The sequence below is a fragment of the Sturnira hondurensis genome, unplaced genomic scaffold, assembly GCF_014824575.4.
Source record: "Sturnira hondurensis isolate 20B ecotype Veracruz unplaced genomic scaffold, ASM1482457v3 Scaffold0021354, whole genome shotgun sequence".
Classification (NCBI taxonomy): domain Eukaryota; kingdom Metazoa; phylum Chordata; class Mammalia; order Chiroptera; family Phyllostomidae; genus Sturnira; species Sturnira hondurensis.
The window spans coordinates 30,287,766-30,303,081 of record NW_028093985.1 but is presented as its reverse complement, the minus strand read 5'-3'; the positions used below and the strand labels follow the sequence as shown (position 1 = coordinate 30,303,081).

The 15,316-nt window shown below is 36.6% G+C and overlaps 1 protein-coding gene across 4 annotated transcripts in view; it reads left to right on the top strand.

Moving 5' to 3' along the window:
• Nucleotides 1-15,316, top strand: part of PJA2 (praja ring finger ubiquitin ligase 2) — a 72,562-nt gene that overhangs the window by 52,524 nt on the left and 4,722 nt on the right. For 3 of the 4 annotated variants that reach the window (XM_037032418.1, XM_037032417.1, XM_037032416.1), the window contains 3 exons: nt 234-345; nt 13,655-13,769; nt 14,150-14,271. In XM_037032418.1, coding sequence (XP_036888313.1) covers nt 234-345; nt 13,655-13,769; nt 14,150-14,271 — 349 coding nt within the window. Of the gene's footprint in view, nt 1-233; nt 346-7,797; nt 7,909-13,654; nt 13,770-14,149; nt 14,272-15,316 lie in introns of those variants that run through there. The other variant, XM_037032419.1, reaches the window with a different exon arrangement.

Here is a 15,316-nt window from a genome sequence, read left to right as displayed (position 1 = left end):
AAATTTTCCTATGAATTCTGTGCAGTGAGCATGGTACTGCTGTTCAGAGAGATAATGGTAACTTAACTCCTTATGCATAGCACTTAACTTCATTGGGGTTTTTCTGCCCTTCACAAAATGTATAGTAAAATATTTTGAAGCTTATAGCTTATAGATGTTTATTAGCTTGTCAGTATATTAATATAATTGTCTTCACTTAAAGATTTCCCAAATAATGGTCTTTTTTTTTTCAGTCTGTTTGATGGCTTTGCGGACGGACTAGGAGTTGCTGAAGCTATTTCTTATGTGGATCCTCAGTTCCTCACCTACATGGCGCTAGAAGAACGCTTAGCCCAGGCTATGGAGGTATTTTAGAGACTCTCATGACCATGTATAAATTGATAGGGTGCAAAGTGATAAAAAGGGTTTTTTTAACTGCTGTTAAGAAAAGGTGAATAATTTTCTCATCAATTTAGTAACAACTAGTGAATGCTGATTGCCACCAGTATGTATGTGTATATAGGTTACACTTGACATCCTGCCAGTTTTCCTAAAGCTGATCCCCAGTTTTCACTACAGAAGGGAACATGTTTTGCTTGCATTTAGCATATACACTTTTCCTCTATTGAATTATATGGGTCTCTGAATCCACATATTTTATACATACATGCACAGGTATATTTGTTAAATGAAATTGAAGATCACTAAGAATATATTACAGCACTAACCACTTTCCTTTTTTTGTTGTTGTTCTTATGGATTCTAAGTGCTATCTTGCTGCTTCATGCCTTTGGAAAATTTACTCCCCCTCATCCCACCTACACACACACTCTAATAAATGTAGCACATTTGGTTCCTAAGTTTGTCTTGCCTTTTTTTTCTCTGTTTGACTAAAACACAAAAACTCATTTGTAATTGTATTTGCCTGAGGTCAGAAGCCTGAGCACTTTGACTTTGGGAAACTTCCACTTCACTAGTGGGTTTTGTTATCGAAGTCTTTCTTTAAATTACTATTTCAAAAGTGGTTTCTAAAGTAAGAGAAACAGTAATAATGTGATTGAGTCAAAAGTGAGAGAACAAAAATGATTGAGGGAACTTTCAGAAACATTATAATAGCACTTTATCCTGAAATGTTCTGAGATTATGAAGTCCAGTTTGGACTCATATGTTAGACAATAGGTAGGTAGGTAGACAGAGACAGGCACACGTGCACGCACACCTATGTCCACGGTGCTTTGGCACAACTTTTTAAAATCTGTGTTTAACTTCCATGGAGATCATTGTTCTTGGTTATGCTTTATGGTGTTTGTTCTCCAAGTGACCATACTAGGAGAAAAGTCAAAAGAACATCGTGAGACAGGATACACTTAGGACTTTTCCCAGATTATTTACCTTGCCAAATTCTGACACAGATGAAATAATGGCACAGCGTAACTTGCATCAGATATAATATGTAAAGATTAAGGATCACTAACTTCCTTGAGCTAAATAAATTCTAAGTGACCACAATGGAATACATCTAATTTAGGGTCTGGTTTCACAGTGCTTAAACAGTCTCTTCCATTCTTATGGTAGTAATTTATGACCTCCTACAATATGGAGATATATTTTAAAAGAAGTTCTGAGAATTAAAGTAAAATTTTGTTATTTGTTACTAATGGGAAGTTTGACATTCTGATTGTCATCTTGCAAGAAGAGCCAAGGAGCTTGGTCATAGAAGGGCATGCTAAGTAAGGGCGTTAGCAGAGCAGGCAAGTGGAAAGAAAGAACATAGTATGTACAGGGAACGTACATTCCCCACGTTACTGGCTTCTGCTCTTAGGGGACCCAGCGGCACTTTCAGTTGTTGTCATCTCTCCTTCTGCTCTTCATTAGTCGTGTTGCGCTTCCCTTGCCCACAGCTCAACAGCCGACTCAAACTTGAATGTAACATACGTGTCACCCCTAAAGAATTGATACAGTTCTGTCTTCCTATCACTCTACAGATCTTTGTTTTTCTGTGTCTGGTATGCATTTATTAATTATTTTGAAAAATGAAGCCAAAATAATTATAATTGGTTATTTCTTTCTTTTTAGATTTAATGCTAACATTCTTTAAATTAAACACAAACAAGACAAACTACATTTGGGTTTTTCCCCCCCTCGAGCATCCCTACCTCTTTTTGATAGCAGTAGTTTTCATTTCTGTTACTCTTCCAGTGCTAGATTGATCTTTATTTTCAGGTAGTGGCTATTGTGAAAATAGTGGCAATAAACATTTGCCTCACGGCTGTGTCTCAAATTTGAATGAGAATAGTGCAAAACAGGATTTTTAACTGTTTGAGACAATATTGAAGCTTCTTACTGGCTCCCAAACAAATTTGGGGGAAAAAGCAGGCCTTTGCATGTTTACATTGACACCTAAAATTTTTTCGTATAAATTCTAATAATATTGTTCACCTTGTCATATCTCTAATAAAAATGTATATTCGTGAGTTTAAATATAAAAAATAAATTGTGTTAAAATTGTTAATATTAACAAAAACAGACAATTTTTCCATCTAAATATAATTTTTTAATTAATTTTTGGGATAACATTGGTTAATAAGATTATATAGGTTTTAAGCATAAAATTTTATGATATATCACCTGCATATTGCATATATTAATTTTGATAATTATTTAAACAAAGTAAAACTTTACTGGTTAAATTCATCTCTTAATGAAGATAGAGGCTTTTTTCTTCCTAATACTTTATGAGTGAATTTTATTTATTCCATGAATGAGATAATAGTTCAGCATCAGTTTTATTTCTGTTTTTTCATCTTTATGAATGTAAGCTTGAGAAACTTTGCTCACATAACTAAATTGATAGGGATGGATGGAGTAGCCTTGTCATCCAAGTCTTCTGAGATATTTGCCAGAATTATATCTACTTGACAAGTTGTTTAGATCCTCCTGCAGGTTTTATTTTATTTACTTTATTTTTTTTGAAAGAGGATTGGAAACCATCTACAAAGATTTGTTACTCAGTCATTAGAGATAATTTTGACCCAGTTATTTCAGATTGCTCATTTGAATGGGTAAGAAGTACACTATGATGTATAAAGTAGGGGAAAGTAAAGGTTAGTATAAAAAAGAATGTGAGAACAAGAGAACCAGCATGATATTTTAACTGAAGATGCTGCTTAAGCAGATCAGTTTGAGGATTACGTGAGAAAGATTACATAAGGAAGTTAGTTGAAATTGTGCCTCTTAAGACTCTGCTTGCCCTTAGACTCCTTGGAAAGTCTTCACATACTTAACAGAGCACCTCATATACACTGACTGAGGTGTAGGCCTTGGGAAGGTAATCCATGAGGTAAGGCACGGGCTTTAGAGTTAGATTAATTTAGGCTCTGTGACCTTGGACACAGAGGTTAAAGGAACCTCTTTAAGCGTCTGGTCCTTGCCTACACAATGGGAATAAAAAATTACTTCATGGATTATTCTGAGACTGTTTAAACACTTAGCAAACTACCTGATGCAGTGGGTAAGTTCTTAGTAAATGGCTGTATTCAAAGGTACATTCAAATCAGTAGCCACCCAAATGGTAGTCATCTATCATATGTGGATTTAGTGGTCATTCAAAATCAATATTAAATCACTTGTTATAAGTCTTTACTCTTTAAAAACTAAATTAGTTTTTTATTCTTTAAAAACTAAATTTTGTGCTGACAAAGGAGTGTGTTACTTTAAACCTAGATGTACTCCATTTAAGTTATTTAAGCTATTTAGTTATCTTCTAACACTTGGACTAACTTTTGAAAGTATTTTGTACTTTCTCAGGTGTAGATAGATTTTTATATCTTAACAGATTTTTCATAGCAGTGGCTATAATATGATTTCTTTTGCTCTTGTTGATTATAAGTGATACCAGATCACCATAAATATATGTCAGTACCAAGGCAATAAATAATTTTTACATATATGAAATTCCAGGTATTTATTAGCATTGCAAATGTGTAGATAATCACTAGAAAGAAATAATGAACCCATTGAGACTAATATGTATCAAAGCATAGTTAGCCTGGAATCACCTTCCCAAATGGAACTTGGTCTAAGTAGTACCCGTTCTTTTTGTTTGTAGCGCAGAGCAGTTCTTACAGTCTGTCTGGAGTGGAGAAGTACATAAAGAATTGGAGGATATTCATGCTTATAGTTTTCTGAGAGAAGGGGAGCAAATAACAGGCTGTTTGCATTTTCTATCTCGATAGGAAAGTTTACTATAAAGAATCATTAACTATTACAGGGAATTAGAGTAATAAGGGATTGCTTAGTAAGGAATAAAGATAATTCTAAACAATACAGAAAACTCATATATAAGAAACAGCCAGCACCTGTAGAGTGAAAATCACCTAAGGAAGGCTCACCACTCCACTCCAGGGCTGGGATCCAGACCTTGGTGGAGATGGCATAGCTGTGGCTTAGTGAGTGGCAGAGAAGTCACTGTGGTGCTGTGCTGGCAGAACTTGCCGGAAATCAGCCCTGTAGGGCGCCAGGGAAAGCTATTCATGGGGAGATGTCTAACTGGAAGCACTCTGCTGCAGAGCTGGCCAAGGGGGATGAGGAGGAATCTGCCTGCCGCCGTGTGCATCCCATGAGCCGGGCGGTGGAGCAGCTGTGCATGTTGTGGGAGTCTGGTGCTAGAAAAAGCCACAGAAGCCTGCCAGGCAGGCGCACTGGGATCAGAAGCAAAGCCCTTTTCCTCTTACAGTGTCTCTTTAGTGTCCTCTGTGCACAGGCTTAACAGCATGACAGATGTCAGAGGGAAAATATTTAAATGGCCCAAATCCATTTTCACTGAGCTGAGAAAAGTAGTGAATTTGGATCACAGGATCATAGTGGACAGCTGGAACAGTCATCCCTTTCACTACCTGGATTCTGTGTACACCCTTCTACACACATTCAAACTCCCATCCAGCAACAGTGCAGCTATGTTTCTACCTCACAAAATACAGCTATTCTTACAAATGAAGTGTTTACCCTTTCCCCAGAATGATCAGATAAACAGTCCCAAAAATTATTGTATCTATCACTGGCAGTATTAGTGATTCCACAAATTCACTTAGTCATAGTAAATATTGTTTTTATGAAGATTAAATTATAGAGTTAACTGCTATATGAAATTAAAACAGTCAGGAGAGCATTAAAGAAAATAGTAGATACAAATAAATACATATAACAAGCAAACAGAAAATATGCAAAGCTACTACTCGTTTCTGTATTTGGTCCCAGGCTGTAATTGGTAGCTATGGTTTCCTTCTGCCACAACCCATTCAATATTTCTCTTGGTTTCAGCAAGAATCATAGCTAGTTAGGGTTCTTTACTTGATGATGTGACCCAAACCTATGTTCCTGAAGAGTTTGTGTCCTCAGTCATCCTGCCCTTTGGGGCTACTGTGGTTTCCTGTGGGGCATAGAAGCACTAATACCCTCCAAGTTAAATCTCCACAGAATTTTCGGATAGAGAAGACCAGCCTGCAGAGTAGGCTCCTTCTACTGGTAAAAGGAGGCCCAGGGACTTGAGGATTCAAAGTACAATTGACTCTTGAACAACATGGGTGTGAACTTGCATGGAGATCTTTTTTCATTGTAAACAGATGAAATAAACTGCGGTATTGATAAATACAGTACAGTACTGTAACTGAATTCTCATTAATTTTTAAAAAACATTTTCTTTTTTTGGCTTTATTATAAGAGTATGGCATACAAGTATAATACATATACTGGGTTGGCCAAAATGTTCATTTGTTTTTTCCCATAAGATGACTAATAGCACTTAGTTGTCTTTAACTTAATTTGAAACAATTTTGTTAGACTGTTTTGACAGCTGTAACATCAGCATGCATTTAAAAAAAAAACACATAAAAATTGGTGAGTTTTTGTGTAGCCATTTTAATATGGGTGTTGGAAGAAAATATGCAACACTTTTAGCACATTATACTTTATTATTTCAAGAAAGGTAAAAACATAACTGAAATGCAAAAAAAAAAAGATTTGTGCAGGGTATGGAGAAGATGCTATGACCTATTGAACATGTCGAAAGTGGTTCACAAAGTTTTGTGCTGGAGATTTCTTAGGGGGTGATGCTCCATGGTTGGGCAGACCATTTTGAAGTTGTTAGCAATGAAATTGAGACATTAATTGGGAACAATCAGTGTTATACCATGCAGGAGATAGCCCACATACTCAAAAAATCCACATCAATTAAGTTATTGGTGAAAATGAAAAATGTGTCTTATTTTACAGAAAAAAATTAAACATTTTTTGGTCAACACAATGTACAGAATATGTATTAATCAACTCTTTATGTTGCCAGTGAGGCTTCCAGTCAACAGTAGACTATTAGTAGTAAACTTTTGGGAGGGGGGGGTCAAAGGTTATATGTGGGTTTTTTACTGCCCCCTGGGGGTCAGCTCCTATATTGTTCAAGTGTCGACTGTAGTCAGTTTCATGAGTACAACTGATTGTCCCCATTCTTACTAAATTCCAGAATTCTGTTCTTTAACTTATCAGTGATAAAACTTTTGAAAAACTTGACAAGACTGAGAATTAAGTTCTTATTTTAATTCAGCAATTTACCAGTTAAATTTTATATCTGCTTTTCAGAAATAGGGCTGTCATGAACACATTCTGGTTCACATACTGTGCTTCCCTCTTTGAGTTAATGGGCCTGAGTTTGTCATTTTTTTCTTTGCAAATGTTCAAGGGTACTCCAAGGGTCCATCTCACAGAGCAGTTTTTATAGCCATCATTATTCCAGTAAGGTCAAGTATAGCAGCCAGCCACCTAGGCTCCAAAGACACATGCTGCACTTGGCATTCATTGCTGTCAAGCACACAGTGATAGTTTGATTAATTGTGATTCCACCGCAGGCAATGGATTGATAGCATCTTTTTCCTGTTGGCAAGGAGCTCAACACTGAGCTCAAGCCCAGAGGCCTAACCAAATCAATCTCAATAACCCATTCTTCCTACATGGGACCATGCTTATAACCAGTCCTGTATAAATCTATGCTCAATCATAAGAGAGAAAACAATAGTTTGAACAGAGTAAGCTTAATTTAAAAATTATCAACTGTAACAGGACATGAAAGTTAGGAGAGATTGTAAATAGGTAAACTCGAAAGAATATAGAAGTAGCAAATTGAGGAATTCCCTCAGGACTGAGGTAGAGCCCCCGTTGCCCCACCCTTCAAGCTGAGCTCCAGACTGTACTGGGGAGGACAGAGCCATGGCTCATAAAGAAGTGTGTGTGCTGCTATTCTGAAGTGCTGGAGAAACTGTCCATAGGGAGGTGTCTAAATGGAAGCACTGTGCTGCAAAACCACCCAAGGTGGTTGCCAGGGCAAGCTGCAGCTGTCAGGCCCCGGAGAAACTGCATGTGAAACTGGAGAGGCTACTCTCGCTGGATGAGCCTGGTGCTGGAAAAGCCACCTGTAATGTAAGGCCCACAGTAGGAAGGCCTCAGCACTACAGGGGCCTGCCGAGCAAGCCCACCAGAACCAAGATGCAAAGCCTTTTTTCCTATGATTGTCTGTTCAGCATCCTCTACTAAACAAAGCCTAAGATCGTGCTAAGTGACAAAGCAAAAATATTTAAAAGGCCCAGTCTGTTTTCAGAGAGCAGAAATGGAAGGTATATTTGTAGCTAAGAGGCAAAATAATTCAGTTACCAGCACACTAATTTTCTTATTGCAATTTCTTTCTGCAAATCCAGGGTCAAATTTGGTGTTTAGTATTATTAACTATATTTATTAACTCTCATTGATGAACCTTTTTTTGCTTTCTTTTTTCAGTCTGAGTTTCTTTTGGCCTTGGCCCTATCCTCTATTGTAAGTCATCTCAAATTTGTTTTGGAAAGACATGAGTCATTGCTAAAATATCTAGGCTAGATCCTGAGTATACAAAAGATTATGTTTGCCACCTATGAGAACATGATGTTAACTGTCAGGCAGAATCATCTTCTTTCCTGAAGACCCAGTTAGTTTGTTGATTTTTGTTGTGGTAACATACACATAACATAAAGTCTACCATTATAGCCGTTTTTAAGTATGTAGTTAAGTGGCACTAAGTATGTTATAAATGATAATTCCCCATTTTCTCCTCTCTCTGGCCCATGGCGATCATCATTCCACTTTCTGTCTCTGAATTTTGCTACATGGGGTACTTCAGTTACCTGTAATCATACGGTACCTCTTTTTCTATGACTGACTTATTTCATGATGCCTTCGAGGTTCATTCATGTTGTAGCATATGTCAGAATTTTCTTCATTTTCAGGCTGAATTACATTCCATTGTATATATTTACACCACATTTTTCAACTTGATTGAGGTATAATTGACATATGTAAGTTTAAGGTATGCACGTGTTGATTTGGTGAACTTACAAAGTCATCATCACAGTACATTGCTTCACACCTCTACCCCCTCACATAGTTACCATTTCTTTTGGCGAGAACCTGTGAGGTTTACCTTTTAGCAGTTTTTAAGTATGTAATCCACGACTGTTAACCATGATCCCCACACTACGCAACAGATACCTTAACCTATTCATCTTGTAACTGGAAGTTTGTACCCTTTAATCAGTATCTCCCCAGTGTCCCACTCTGCAGCTCCCGGTACCACCACTCTGCTCTCTTTCTATGAGGTCGGCTCTTCCAGACTCCACGTATAATGTATATCATGCACTGTTTTATTTCTCTGTCTGACTTACTTTTCTTAGCAAAATGCCTGCAAGCTGTATCTATTTTGTCACAATGGCAGGATTTCCTTTGTTATCATGAATGTATAGTATTTCATTGTGTGAAATGATGTATAGTATAGTACAATGTATAGTATTTCATTGTATTTCAAATGATGTGATATATACCACATCATTTAATCCATTATCATGATGGACACTTGGGTTGTTTCCATATCTTGGCTATTGTGAATAATGCACCAGTGAATGTGCAAGTTCAGATATCTCTTCCAAATCCTTATTTTAGTTCCTTTAGATACATACTCAGAAGTGGAATCTAATGATAGCTCTAATTTCTACATTTCAAGGAACTTACATACTGTTTTCTGAGGTGGTCGTACCATTTTACATTCTTAGCAATAGTGCACAGGGTTTCTGTATCTCCATAGCTTTATCAACACACTGTCTTTTTGGTGAGAGTCACTGACGAGTGTGAGGTGATATCTCATTGTAGTTTTTCTTTGCATTTCTCTGATAATTAGTGATGTTAAGCCCCTTTTCATGTACTTGTTAGTTACCAGTTTGTCTTGGCAAAATGTTCAGTTCCTCTGCCCGTTTTTTAATCAGACATTTTGTTGTTGTTGAGTTTTATGATTTTCTTACATGTTTTGGATATTAACCTTCTATCAGATATGATTTGCAAATCTTCTTGCCCATTTTGTAACTTGGCTTTTCATTTTGTTGATTGTTTCCTTTGCTGTGCATAGCTTTTTGATTTGATGTAGTCACTTATTTATTTTTGCTTTTGTTGTCATAGCCAGAAAATCATTGCCAAGATTGAAGTCAAGGAACTTTCTCCCAATGTTTTTTTCTAGCAATTTTATGGTTTCAGGTCTATGTTTAAGTATTTGATTTATTTTGAGTTAATATTTCTGAGTGGTATAATGTAAGGGTCCAGTTTCATTCATATGGTGATCCTTCTGCATGTGATTATCTGGCTTTCCGAGCACTATTTATTGAAGGAACTATTCTTCCCCCATTGAGTATTTCTGGCCCCCTTGTCAAATATTAATTGTCTCTATATGCCAGGGTTTACTCCTGGGTTCTTCACTCTGTTCCGTTTAATTCTGTGTCCATTCTTATGCTAGTACCGTACTGTTTTGATTACTATAATTGTGTAGCATATTTTGAAATCAAGAATTGTGATGCCTCCAGCTTTCATATTCTTTGCTTTTGCGATTCAGGGGTTTTTGTGATTGCATACAAATTTTAGTGTTGTTTTTTCAGTTTCTGTGGGAAAGTCCTATTGGAATCACATTAAATCTCTCAGTTACTTTGGGTAGTATTTTAACAATATTCTTTCAATACATGAAAATCTGATACCTTTCCATTATTTCTGTCTTCAGTTTCTTTCTTCATGGTCACATACTTTCCAATGGACAGGTTTTTCACCTCCTTGGTTAAGTGTATTCCTGAGTATTTTGTTGTCTTCAATACTATTCGAAATGAGATTGTTTCCTTTATTTTTCAAAAATTTTATTGTAATATATAGAAATACAACTGATTTTATGTTGCTTTTATATTCTGCAACTTCACTGGATTTATTGATTCGTTCTAGTGGTTTTTTGTGGAGTCTTTAGGATTTTCTATAAATAAGATTGTATCTGCAAACTATTTTACTCACTTCTTTCCAATTTGGATGCCTTTTTTATTTATTTTTCTTGCCTGATGGCTGTGGCTGGGACTTCCAGTACTACGCTGAACTGGAGTGGCGAGAGCGGGCACCCTTGTCTTGTTTTTGATGTTAGAGGAAGAGCTTTCCACCTTTCACTGTGGATTATAATGTTAGCTGTGCATTTGTGTATGTTTATGCCTTTAATATGTTGAGGTATTCTGCCTTTATACCAGGTCTGTTGAGAGTTTTTATCATGAAAGAATGCTGTGTTTTGTCAGTTGGTTTTCCTACATTTGTTGAGATGATCCTAAGATTTTTAGCTTTAATTCTGTAAATGTGGTGTGCTGTTCTTGCATCCCAGAGATAAATCCCAGTTGATTGTGGTGTATGATGCTTTAGCTGTTCTGTTGATTTGTTTGCTAGTATTTTGTTGAGAATTTTGCGTTTATGTTTGTCATGGTTATTGGGCTGTAATTTTATTTTCTCATAGTGTCCTAATCTGACTTTGGATGTCAGGGTAACGCTGGCCTCATAAAATGAGTTTGGGGGTGTTTCCTCTTCCTTTTTTTGAAAAGAGCTTGGGAAGGATTGGCATTAACTCTTCCATAATTGATAGAATTTCCCAGTGTTATCTGATCCTGGATTTTTCTTTGTTGGAAGAGCTTTGACTATTGATTCAGTTTTCTTGTTGAGATTTTCTATTTCTTCATTATTCGTTCTTGGTAAGGTGTATGTTTTTAGGAATTTACCCACTTCTAGGCTATTCAGTTTGTTTGCACATAATCGTTCTTAACTCTGCTATGATCCTTTGTATTTCTGGGGTGTCGGGTGTAACGTCTCTTTTCCCATTTCATTTCATTACTTGAACCTTCTCTTTTTTTCTTTGTCTAGTGAAAGGTTTGTCAATTTTGTTTATCCTTCAAAAAAGCCAGCTTTTAATTTTGTTGTTCGCTTAGTTTTGTTGTCGCTGTCTGTTGTTACTCTGGTGTGTACTTCACTTATTTCTGCTCTGACTTTTATTACTTCCTTTTTTCTGCAACCTTTTGGTTTAGTTTGTTCTTTTTTTAGTCACTGAGGTGAAAAGTTGTTTATTTGAGATTCCTTTCTTGTTAATGTAGGTGTTTATTCTTACAATCTCAGTTAGAACCACTTTTCATCCCAAGTTTTGGCATGTTGTGACTCAGTGGTTGTTCAGGAATGTGTTATTGAGTTTCCACATATTTGTGAATTTTCCAGATTCTTCCTATTAATAATTTTTTGATTTCTTACCATTTTTATCAGAAAAGACAGTTGGCATGATTTCAGTCTTCTTAAATTGGCCAAGACTTGTTTTGTGATTTACTATATAGTCTCTCCTGGTGAGTGTTCCACGTGCACCTGAGGAGAATATGTGTTCTGCTGCTGTTTTGTGCGGTGTTCTTATATGTCTCTTAGGGTTATTTTCTTTAAAGTGTTGTTTAAGTCTAGTGTTTCCTTTAGGATGTTCTGCCTGGATGATCTAACCACTGTAGAAAGTGAGGATTCAAGTCCTTAACTATTACTGTGTTGTGGTGTAATCTTACCTCATATCTTTTTAGTTAATTTATTTATTTTTAGAGAGAGGAAAAAGCGGGTGAGTGAAATATCAATGTGTGGTTGCCTCTCGCACATCCCCCACGGCAAACTGGCCCACAACCCAGGCATGGCCCTGACCGGGAATCAAACTGGCGACCTTTTGGTTCATCAGCTGGCACTCGGTCCACTGAGCCACACCAGCCGGGGACAGATCTGTTTTTTATTTGCTTAATATATTTAGGTGCTCTGATGCTGAGTGCATTTTATAGCCTCTCAGTAAGTTAAGCCTTTATCATTATAACCTTCTTTGTCTCCTATTACACTTTCTTGCTTAATGTTTATTTTGTCTGATGTTAGTATAGTTATTTCTGTCCTCTTTGGTTTCCGCCTGCATAAAACATCTGTTTTCATTGTTTCATTCTGATCCTATATGTGACCCTAAAGCTGAAGCGATTCCCTTGCAGGCAGTATTATAGTTGGGTCTTCTGTCTTTATCCATCCAGCCACTCTGTGCCTTTTGATTTAGTCCATTTACATTTGGAGTAATTTTAGATATATAAGGACTTAATAAGGCATTCATTGTTGTCTGGCTGTAGTTACCTTGTTTCTTTCTCTCTCGTTACCTTTTTTTAATGACTTGATGATTTTCTGTAGTGGTATTTTTTTTACTTCCTCCTCTTATTCTTTTGTGAATCTGATGTAGATTTTTGCTTTGTAGTTACTATGAGACTCACAAAAACACCCTAACAGTTTGTGCTATACTGCTGACAACTTCTGTTACATACAAAAGCTCTACCCTTTTACTTCCCTTTTTATATTTTCGGTGTCACAATTTTATGTTGTATATTCTTTAACAAATTATTATAGCTATAGTCATTTTAATATTCTTGCCCTTTAACCTTTATACTGGAGTAAAGTCACACGATCATATTACCGTATCAGAGTATTTTGAATTTAACCATATACTTATCTTTATCACCCACATTTATTTTTCTATTCATCTGTCAATGGATACTTGGGTGGTTTCTACCTTTTGGGACTCATGTATATGAGTCCTACTTGAAGTTCTAACCTAATTGTATCTACAAGTGTTAACTGTTTCCACAGAAGGATGAGGGTGATATTTACTAGATTGTCATATGATATAATGTTCTTTTCTTCCTTTTAAAGTAGTAACTTCATACAGATTTTGAACCCCTAAATGAAGTTCACAATGCAGATAACCTAGTAATACTAGTGAGCAAGTAACATGGGTGATAATAGTAGATATTGCTGTTCAGGAATGCATTTTATGGTTCCATACCTTGAACATATGTAGCTGTGGCCACATTTTATCAAAATGTAACTCTGGCCACATTTTGTGTTTCATGAATTAAACCTATCCAAAATGTTTACATTCTTTATAGTATTGGTTGCATATAGGAACTGATAAGGTGGATGAGGTAACCACTCCTCTGGAAATGTAAATAGGATGGGCAAGTAGATGATTATTGAGACAGTAGGTTTTTGTTATGCTTATTGAAAAGTAGGGCTTCCATTTTTTTAGTATGTTTTTCATATTTTGGTTTGATGGTGGTGTGATAATTTCTTTTGAAAGAATGCAAAAGGGGCAGGGAACTGACGCAAAAGAAGCTAATAGGAACAGACTAATGCTTGATAGAATTTTGGAAGATACCTTAAAGAAATGTTTTGTGTTACTGTTTAAAGTGCTTTCTAACAAAGAATGGTGACTTTTATTTCTCAGACTGCCTTGGCCCATTTAGAGTCTCTTGCAGTCGATGTCGAGGTGGCCAATCCACCAGCCAGTAAGGAGAGCATTGATGGTCTTCCAGAGACGCTTGTTCTTGAGGACCACACCGGTAAGGGCAAAGCTGCCGCTGCCGTCCAGGGCACATTGCATGTTTAAGTCTGTGATTGATGCACCAAGAAGAGAAAATACTGTTTGAAACTTTAATTAGATTTTCTGTGGAGCTAGAGTCTGACAAGCTTTTGTCTACTGGAAGAATATTTTTAATTTATTGCGTGATGGGCTGGGACAGATGTTCCTGTCAACTTTTCTACAAAAGCAATGCTTATTAAATTTCAGGTTGTCATATAGTAGAAAGATGTTAGCCAATTTATTGATCAAAGTCTGGTTCATCTGTCTTTCACAGGTATCATCTGTGAGTTCACGTGTTCATTTTCAACTACATTAAAGTTGAACTTCATTGGGTTAACGTATCAAATTACTTGTTTGCAGCCATTGGCCAGGAGCAGTGCTGCCCCATCTGCTGCAGTGAGTACATCAAGGACGACATAGCGACAGAGTTGCCCTGCCACCATTTCTTCCACAAACCCTGCGTCTCAATTTGGCTACAGAAGGTGAGTAGTTACAGATTCACTTCTTTTAAGTTAATATTTTAATAATTTCTCCTGTAAGTTAATGATGATAGTAGGGTCTTTGAAGCCTGTTTAATTTAGCTATGTGCTTACAGTACTTTGGAATTTGGTTTAATTCAATTTAATTAAAAGTTGGTTACCTTTTAATAACTACTAATCAATGATAATATCAAACTATTTTACTGACATTGTCTAAGAAACAATATAGACAATACTAACTATTTAACAGACTTAACCATATCCCAGAAATTTGGTGTTTTCAAAATTATCTCAAGAAAAGAAGTTTGGGGCACTATTCAGAGTGCTGTAACACTATACTGATATTCTGCTGATGTGTCAGGGTCTCTGAAAATGTATAGGGAAAAATGTCTAATAACCACCAACTATCTTTTATTCAGATTTTCTTATACTGCCCTTACATATTTATCTCAAATTTTTAAGTATATTTGAATTACATATTTTTCTAAAAAAGACCTTTACCTAAATCTTTGTTAACTCCATCTTTGCATAAAGGATATTAACATGCAGTTCAGTGGAAACTCTCAGCTCACTCTCCGGGCTTTATTTACGCATGCGTGTAACTTCCTCTCTTCCCTACAGCCACTCCCTCCCTGTCCCTTATTTTCTTTCTCCCTCCCTCCCCTCTTCTTCCTCTCTTCTTTCCTGTCTCTTCCTTTGCTGTTACTCCTCTTCTGCTACAACGTCATCTTTGCCAAAACTCTGAGTCTACTTAAAATTTCTAAAATCCAATGCAGAAATCTCCACCAGTCTTTTATAAATTCTAACATTTCTACCTTGGCTTTTAAGGCCTCCTGTGCGTGAGCTCCCAGCCCGTCTCCTCAGATTGACTTTTGCACTTTTGCTCATGTGCGCTTGGCCTGGTGTGGTCTTCCCCTGTCCCTGTAAGGTTAGGTGGTCCTGCTTAAATTCTGCCTTTTCCATCCTTAATATTCTTTTTCTTTAAACTTCTATGAGAGCATCAACACCTTAGTAAGGATCTCTCTGGTGTATTGTCTGCCTGCGGCGT